The sequence below is a fragment of the Berghia stephanieae genome, chromosome 5 (genome assembly GCF_034508935.2).
Source record: "Berghia stephanieae isolate SIO BIC M18660-M18661 chromosome 5, UCSD_Bste_1.3, whole genome shotgun sequence".
Taxonomy (NCBI): Eukaryota; Metazoa; Mollusca; class Gastropoda; order Nudibranchia; family Aeolidiidae; genus Berghia; species Berghia stephanieae.
In genome coordinates this window covers 47131771-47141332 of record NC_088364.1, presented here as the reverse complement: position 1 = coordinate 47141332, position 9562 = coordinate 47131771, and the positions used below count along the sequence as shown (strand labels likewise).

Below are 9562 nucleotides of genomic sequence, written 5' to 3'. Positions count from 1 at the left end.
TAAACTTTTCAACACAACTTGGTCGTGCTCTTGCGGTAATGGCAGGTTATAAAAAAAAAAGATAATGCGAGGCACTACATGACATTCAGCCAAAATATTTTATGCTGATTAGATTATGTGACAAACACTTGAGAGCCTGGCTCAGGGAACGGTATGTCAGTTGTACACCAAATAATAAAATAAATACCAAAACATCAATCTCCTACCCCCCCGTATCCCTCATAAATCTAATCTTAACAAAGAAAAAACACGAGGAAGAGAAGAAGAAGAAGAAGAAGAAGAAGAAGAAGAAGAAGAAGAAGAAGAAGAAGAAGAAGAAGAAGAAGAAGAAGATGTTGAGTGGAATGAGGAGGAAACACACGGGACTCTATTCAGTCAAAGCAAAATGAAACTACAATATAATAAATATTAATTATACTACAATATAACATAATAAAACAATATATTATAACTGCGTAATCCTATCTTGGCCATCCATAATAGTCGACACCACATGCCAACCGGAAGGTCACCATATTAGGCGTTAATGTGAGTCAGGCAAACGTTTACACAAACAAACAAACACACACAGTGCGCGGGTAATAAAAGCCCGAAGGACATAACTTATATTATGACTAGGGATTATCATTGTTTTCCCCTTGACGATTCCTTTTGTATCTTATTTAACTATTTCTTTTTCATTTTTCCACTAGTACGCTCAAGTCATTAAATCGATAAATATCAATAATTCTATTCATTCATTTTACACTATGCATTACATAAATTAAGGCTGACACATTGGGTTTAATAATAAACCCGACAAATTCGGCCTTTAAAAAAAAATTGGTTAGATCATATCACATTAAATTAATTTAAATATCAAATCGCAAATGGCATGTTAATAGTTCTGGGAAAATGAACGAATGAATTAATCTAATGGTCTTATCTGTGGATTGTCAATGCGAAAACAAAAACAAAAACAGGAGATGCATTTAAAATTCTCTTACAAAATACAATTTTATTGTAACAACATTGGGACATGTGGTGATTCATTAAATATAATCATTATTTTATTATGCTGCTGCATCAAACAAATACAAACAGGGCATTGTTATATGTATATCATCCAAGTGTTATTTTTCAATCAATTCGTGAAAAAAATATAATAAAATAAAGACAGCATGTTGCAAGCCAAAACCCATTGTAGATCTACACATTTTACGGGTAAATGTCAACAGAATACAGAAATCAGAAAAGACAATCGAAAGCACAAAAACTATAATTCCAGTGAATAAATGTATCCAAAGAAAGATGAGTAGGAACAAGAGGAATGCGACCGAAGGTGGAAATTATTACTGGTCGAATTTTCTTTTCATATTATATAGAAAAGTAAAAAGTTCTTCGTTAAACACTTTTAAAGAACATTAAGGAATGAGAAATATCAAAAGTTGAAAGAGATACCTATGTAAGAATGTGCGAGAGAGAGAGAGAGAGAGAGAGAGAGAGAGAGAGAGAGAGAGAGAGAGAGAGAGAGAGAGAGAGAGAGAGAGACTTGAACAGGAAAGCCTTGGGGATACACACGCAGTGTTGTTTTACAACTGCGTCACAAGGTATCAGAATGTTGTGATCGTTATATCAAGGTAATAAAAACAGGATGCTGCAACTCGTTACAACAGGAATGGGCAGTTGTAAGATGGATGGGGAACGGGTTAGTTTAACACATAGTTTAGCACCGATTGATATTAACAATCCTTTAAAACATACATATAACTTTGGGTTGCGGACATAAAATGAAATTCAGACATAACGGCGAATGGCGTAAAGACTGCACACACGTGATCCAAGTTAAAGCAAAATTTTGAAATCCTCAGGACAAGACAGAAAGACTCATACACATTCCTATGATTTTATCGTTCACTTCATCCCCCCCCCCCCCCCCCCCTCTCTCTCACACATACACATAGAAGAAATACAGTGGCCTCCGTTTAAAAAAAATGTGGCATACTTATTGTATGCACCAGGTTTCAGGCTTGGAACTGCTATTGGACCATTATAAAGTTGGATTTTTTTCTCTCCTTACAAACCCTTTCCGTTTTGAAAAAATATGGACAACATAACGCCGTAGGTGCATACGAGTACGAGGAGAAGTTGGATGCACCTGTTTATATATCATCTATATTTCTGTCAACTGGTTCCGACTATACTGAAAAATAAGCCTAAAAATGGTTTGTTTTGTCTTTTCTTTTGGTTGTTTATTTGTGTAACGTCTGCGATTGCTGGTTCAGTGAGCTGATATGTAGCACAAAATAAACTTGTCTTCATACCTCTCATCGTACACACACTTAACACTTCTGTAAACAAACGGTGGTCATCAAAATAACTATCTTAATCGATGACCGCATTTGGTGGCAGCCTGCGCCCTCCCATTCCTTACCCCGGTCCCAGCACTGAGTCGACATCACCACAAGTGAGACAACATGCCCGTCCCTAATCCACCCCCTCCCCCTTCCCTAGCACCATTTCAATGAGCTTCCGAGACTGCCCATTATTGTCACAATATTCAATTACTGACTAAGGTGTTGATTGGTTTGTGAAAAGGAATCTCTGGTGGACTAGTGAGATGTGATCTCGCAAACACAAATTACAATGTCTTTCATTTTATTTAAACGGAGACCACTGTATCAACTAAACAAAAGTTAATTTTATGTTCAATTATGCAAGCACAACATAAATAAATCACGTAAAATAATCCAAGCTTGACTTGAATGGAGACCAAACAACTGGTTTGCAGAGCTTCTATTTGTCATAATATCTTACAGCAAATACAACAGTTCATTGGAGTAGAGAAAATGTGTAAAATCATTGGATTTGGTGGGCTTCCTCACCGTATATTTTTACAGGGCAGGTTAATTTGTATATGTGTGGGGGGTCCCATTAAAAATAAAAGCAGTCTTCAAGAGATTTTTTTTTTAAATCACACTTCTGAAAGATTTAAAGTTCAAACAAAAAATAATAATATTCGAGGGGGAGGGCTGAAAGATTAAAATAAAAGTTCAAACAAAAAATAATAATATTCGAGGGGGAGGGGGGGAGACGTGGTAGAAGAAGAAAAAAAAAAAGCCAACTCAAATCAGTAGGGGAGACAGATAACGGAAGTAAAAATACAAAGACTAGCCACAAAGAAAATATAAATAAATTTTTTAAAAAGAAGAACAGAAAATCAAATTGAAGCTATTGCAATACAAAGTTCACTCATAATGAATGGCCAGTATGGTGATTTGCATTGATACTGCCTCGGGTGTTGTTGGCTCTCAATCTCCAATTGATGCGTTTAATCCAGTCATTCATATCTTGTTCTGATACTGAATATAGAAAGAAAACACGCCACCCCATATCCAATCGAATAACACAACTTTTATCCTTATGAGAAAAATCTTGACTACAGGACCTGCACTGGTTTAAATCCAAAATACGAATTGGTGATTTACTAAACTTTTGTTTGAAATATTTCAATTCATTTCGCTGTAAGACAAACCACCTTGTTCTCCACGTTTTAAAATGACGCCCCATTTTAGTAAGAAATCCTTCTTTCGAATTCACAGAAAAGTCAGCATGGGTTATCCTTGGCTCATCAGCAGTACTAAACTCTGCATGTAACGTCACAGACTCATACATTTCTGGCTCACTCACATCTCTTGGATATGGTATAGTTAAAAGAACTACCTGCCCAGATTCTCCACACAAAAGAGGTTTGTTTTTGAAGTGTTCAACAAAGTCGGAAGCATTTTGAAAAGTACACTGGCCAAATATTATTTCTGATCCTGTCCAAACAATATTAAAGTGTTTCACAGCTTGTTCACACTTAACAGATAGAGCATATTCACCACACCCCTTGGAACTAGGTCGCAGCAAATATGTCCCATCGACACCGTTCTGCATCAACATACTCTCTGCTGTATGCCTGGTCAAATTGGGATGATGCCAAGGCAAATTCTCTATTTCTAAAGTGTTGATGTATTGGTCGTTCATGGTTGGCTTTTAGCAAGAAGATGTTTCACTATTGACACTGATAACAAAAATAGAAAACTTCCACAGAATCAAATATGATGATTGCGCTTCAAAACTCTAATTGAAGGCTTCTAACCTCCTCATCTTGAGTATGGAAGATGGTTTGTAGCAACTTCACTGTCCCAGCATTCTCCAGTGCTGGGGAAAAATAAGATAAAACAGAAAAGAAGTTAAATAACATTTCCCAATTATCAAAGCCATTAAATAAAAAACTATCTAATACCAATCTTATGTATGCACTCCACTATAGAGGACATTCATAACATTGACAAATTATATAAAGACCATATGACATTTAGTAGGATACGGATGTATATGAAAAAAAAAACTTAAGAAAGTAAACAGGTTAAATAAATTTGAATGACAATTTGGACCCAGTCTGAATAGCCTTGCGTGGCTACTTGGATTCAAGCTCGCATGTGCATGCGCAATAACAGAAGGCTGTCAGTCGGCATACCTCCCATCAATTTCAAATTTCAGGGACATTTTACGGATAATACCTCAAATTTCAGGAACAACATGCTGCGCAATAGTAATGTCATAAAAGACAGTCAAACATCTGATGTCAAGAGGATAATATGGTTACAATGGTGCCAGAGGTAATTATATGTAGTTACCAATCTACTCGCAACAAAAGAGGTATCCTCACTCACAGGTTTACAAATATAATATTACTTGGATAACTCCTCAAGATAACACTACCACTGGTGAGAATAACTGACCACAAAAAGGGAGGACATTTTTCTCCAACCATCGGGTTAAACAATAGCTCACCAATTTCCACAACAGTTTGATGGGGCAGTGGTGGTGGTTGTAGTAGAGGTGGTAGAAATGATGATGCAGTTCTTTTTGTTGTAGTAATGGTGGTAGAGATTAGATGTGGCGGTGGTGGCTGTTTTGTAGTACTATTAGAGACGATGATGTGGTGGTGGGTGTTGTAGTAGCAGTGGTAGAGATGATGATGTGGTGGTGGTCATTGTTGCAGTAGTTGTGGTAGAGATGATATGGTGGTGGTTTTTGGTCGTAGTAGTGGCAGAGATGTTAATGTGGTGGCGGTGGTTGTTGTAGCTGTGGTGGTAGAACCGATGATGTTGTGGTGGATTGTAGTAGTTATGGTAGAAATGATGCAGTGGTGGCTGTTTTAGTGGTGATAGGGATGATGATGATGGTACAGTAGTTCATGACTGCATAAAATTCGCAATTCTAGCTTGCAATATAACAGCCAATTTTCTTATTACCGGGACAAAAAGTAAACCTTGTATTTTCTGGGACAGCCATTAAATCTTTTTTTTTCAAATGTCCGGGACAAATCCGAAACTTCCAAGATGGTAGACATGCCTGTGTCAGGGGACAGGGGGTCTAAATGATATTGTGTAAATAACGTACGTACATACATAAACAGAATAGAACTGTTTATCGTTTTGCTTTGCCAAATTTAAGTGGGAGTGGAACAAGATCTTGACAATCTTCAAACATGGGCAGACACATGAGCTTCAACCCAGACAAATGTGAAGTACGGCACATGACAAACAAAAAGAAGCCACTTCACACCAAGTATATGATGCATGATACCAAACTTTCTTCTGTAAAAACTGCAAGCACTGTCTGGGGCCATATCACGAAAAGAAATAAAGATAAACTTGAGATGGTACAATGGAGAGCAGTGCGTTTTGCATTAGGCAATTTCAAAACCGCTAACAGCGTGACACAGATGGTTCGAACATTACAGTGGACAACTTTGGAACAATGAAGGAAGCAAACCAAACTGACAATGCTCTATCGCGTATTCCACAACCTGGTAGAAATTCTACCAAACAACCGTAGTCCAGCAACAACAAGATCAATGATTCACAATGATGCGCTTCCTATTACAAAGCCATGAACAGTCGTTCTTCCCTTCTTCTAAGTATGTGGAACAACCTACCATCCATCGTTGTAAATTCAATCACCACGGAACAGTTTAGAGACAGGCTAAATCACTACTACAGCACTCAAATTTATCCTGAAATGTATAACATCAAGACACCTACATTTACGATAATATGTCAGAGGTGGTTTGCAAATTAAGAGAAGAAAGAGATATTGTTCTAGCAGATCTCTTTTATAACTTGAAAAATTGATAGGGTGATTCTACGTGTGTAGAAGCTGACTGACCATGTAAAATGCCTGATTGGTTGGGAGCTATAATCATTTTAAAAAATGATAAAAATTGAAATTGTTCGCATTTTTCAAACAAGGCTTTGATTGATTAAGAAGCCTATCTGGGCAACATTCAGGGGTTGATGTCCCTGATGAGAGAATGGCCATTTTTTTATGTTTACATTGGAAATTGGCCAGACATGTTTGATTGTGTGACGCAATTTCGTCCATACATGACGGACAACTTTCGAATTATTGTTATTCATATCCTTTAACTTTAAGACAAGTTTGATTCATGTCTCTTGTGTTTCCTTTTTTCTTAAATTCACGTAATAATCAGATCCCGGTTTCTTCAATATTCTCTTGGCATGGGATGGAGGGAAGGGGACAGTTTTGGTATTGTTTGTATATATTTTATATATTTATTTATCTTTACATGAATACTCGTCATTTAATCGACGGGTATCAATGTATGACACTCACTTGGAACCAACTTCTGTGAGTAGGCTTTAAAAAACAAAAAAGATATTTTCTGTTAACTTTAGATGCAAAAGTTATTATACAGAGTAAGCTGCGCACTTAGAACCTTAGTCTTATTATACCACAATTTCAAAAAATATTTTTGGTGTGTCTCGTCCTAAAAAACTGACACTCAAGAGTCCACTTTGCGATCAGTCGTAAAATTGTCATTCATGGTCGAAAGTTCTATTATAATTGTCAAATTAACTACTCTCTATATTTATTTTCACTTTGATTAATATGAGTAAGAGTCAACCCGAAAGAGCTAAAGTGGCAACCTGTATCGGACCAGTTCCAAGGTAAATAAAAAGATGACTGTCCTCTCCTAAGGGACATCAACCACTGAACAACGGCCCACTGGAATCTACTATGGATATAGCTGGTCTGGGGCAAATAGTTTCAGATTAAATTTCAACATCAATCATGATCTCTTTTAGTTACTGACCAGCATAACCCCCCCCCCCCCCCCAAAACTACAACTAAAAACAGTATTTTTGTAAAAGAAAAAGTGGTCCCTGCCAAGCGGAGTAATTTTACCGATGTTTTGACTAGCGACCAGGTTGCCGTATTTGATGATATGTATAATACTCTAACTTCCTCCCGAGATACAGGGAATCTTTCAAGTTTTTAAAAAAACATATAATCATGAAAGGGCTAGAGGTGGACTAAGGATTCCAATTCATACTCTCACTATGATTGACGGGTATCAAAACGATGGTATTTGGGATCTTCCAAAATATGGGTTCATCTAACACAAAGGGCCCAATTTGCTTTTGAAAAACTTAAATATAACGTATTTACTTCAAATCCCATGCTTAACCCCTCTTTGCTAATTTCTCGCTATATTGTGATGGCAATGTACCATTGTGTACATATCAGCAGGACTGATAACGGAACACAACTATGGGATTGATTTTAGATTGTTATAATAGACTGCCTATATTTTGTGTTAGTTTGAAAGTATTTCCATAACAATTAGGCACTTTGATAACTCTAGTCCAGTGGCCGCTGATAAGCTCTCTGTACTGTAAAGTGAAACTCGTTTTTTGGAATTTTATTTTTGGCCCCTTAATTTTTTGGTCACCATGGCATTATCTGTGGCTAATGTTAGTATCATTTTAGAGAGCATAAAACAAGCTTTCTAATGGTGTATTTCATTCTTAATTCTTGATTCTATGTCTCAGAAAGCTAATGAAGTAAACATTTATCAATTTTGGAATTATACGAACTTCAAAAATATGGATACATTTTAATTATACTTAAACTTAATACATCGATTGACAATTAATTGAAGAATACCTCTGCCAAATTTCATCAAAATCAAAATTGATACACTCGCTCACTATCTTATTTTACAAGCCATCAACCCCACTTTTAAGGACAAAAACCTCATATTTTTTCCATATTCACATAACTATTTAACCCTAATATTTTTCATACTTACCATACATGAAAGTGATTAATACGAAAATAATGTATATTTTCTAAACCTTAAAATGATCAACACTTGCCATTTATTTTTTAATTGGAACAAGTGGGCCATTTTCACTGTAAAAAACCCAAATCGTCCAGATAGCCGCAAGATGCTGGTTTAGAAGCAGCAACGAGATCAAAGATTCTCCCACTCTGTAAAATTGACTAGAATTTTCAACAGAAAAATATAAATATATACGGAACTGTTAGCCGTAGAGAAACAAATAAGATAACAAAATCTATGTTTTTTGAAATCTCATCCACGGGTCAAATTAAGGCAGTGGTAAAGGAGAGAGGTCCCAGCCGCCATCTTGCTTTGTTTACACAGGGACTGAGTTGCTACCTTGGCTGTAGGAAATAGCAGTCCTGGAGTCAGGGAGGGGGAAGGCATGGCATGGCAGAGAAATTTACCAAAAAGAGGAAAATGAGATAGAGAGAGAGAGAGAGAGAGAGAGAGAGAGAGAGAGAGAGAGAGAGAGAGAGAGAGAGAGAGAGAGATCTGGGGGGGGGGGGTTTTCTGGGGTTTTTTTTTGACAATGTTCTTCTTGTACTTCTCTTTCTATTTTAGGACAATCTTCTTCTTCATCTGCCAAAGGGGTATCGTTAAGGTAAGATTAATTTTCTTTTACTACAAACATGGCACCTTTAAAAAATGATAAACGGCAACATTTATTTATGGTTGCTAGAAATAATTCATCAGTCAGGTACAGAAAAAAAATTGGCTAATAATTAGACTTGGAACACTGTAACTAATAACCATCTGGCCACGGTCTCTGTTTTGAGTTCGAAAATACTTTACAAAAAGTGCCAACAACAATGAGCCAAAAACGGTTATAAAAAACGTGCACGTCGCAATACATTATTTATGATCTATTATCCCATCATATTCTTTGAAACCCATTTTTTTAAAATTTGATAACATTGAAAATATAATAATGGCTGCTTCATCAACATAAAACATCGGTAAAATTATTCTGCTTGGCAGGGACCACTCAGACCACTGTTTTACAAGTAACAATGGGTATCACTAAAACGAGCCATCCTAAAAACGGTAGGTTGAACTCGACTTCACACACATACACTCACACATTCTTACCTTTCTTGCGGCTTCCCTTATTCAATTGTGTAATAAATCCATTCACATTATGATATCAAAACGTTTAAGAACGAAAAAAATTGTAATTGACAATTCAGTTCCCAAAACAGCAAAGAAAGAAAAGGGGCTTGGCTACTCGCATGATCTGCACTACCGAGTGAGATGCCCTCGTCGTCTGTTGTTTAGTGTGTCCAAGTCAGGGTTGCCAGATTATTTTTCAACAAAATGCCAGGGGAAGACTCAAAAAATGCCAAAACACTCAAAAAAATGCCAAAGTCTGTTGACTCC

At 36.6% G+C, this 9562-nt stretch overlaps 1 protein-coding gene across 1 annotated transcript; it reads right to left on the bottom strand.

The window, feature by feature from the left end:
• Window positions 1-970: 970 nt before the first annotated feature.
• Window positions 971-9472, bottom strand: LOC144973050 (dual adapter for phosphotyrosine and 3-phosphotyrosine and 3-phosphoinositide-like). Its single transcript, XM_078915018.1, has 2 exons — window positions 9275-9472; window positions 971-4185 (listed from the first exon to the last, which is right to left on the bottom strand). The coding sequence occupies exon 2, from the start codon at window positions 4006-4008 to the stop codon at window positions 3232-3234; it is 777 nt and encodes a 258-aa protein (XP_078771144.1). The 5' UTR covers window positions 4009-4185; window positions 9275-9472; the 3' UTR covers window positions 971-3231.
• Window positions 9473-9562: the final 90 nt, after the last annotated feature.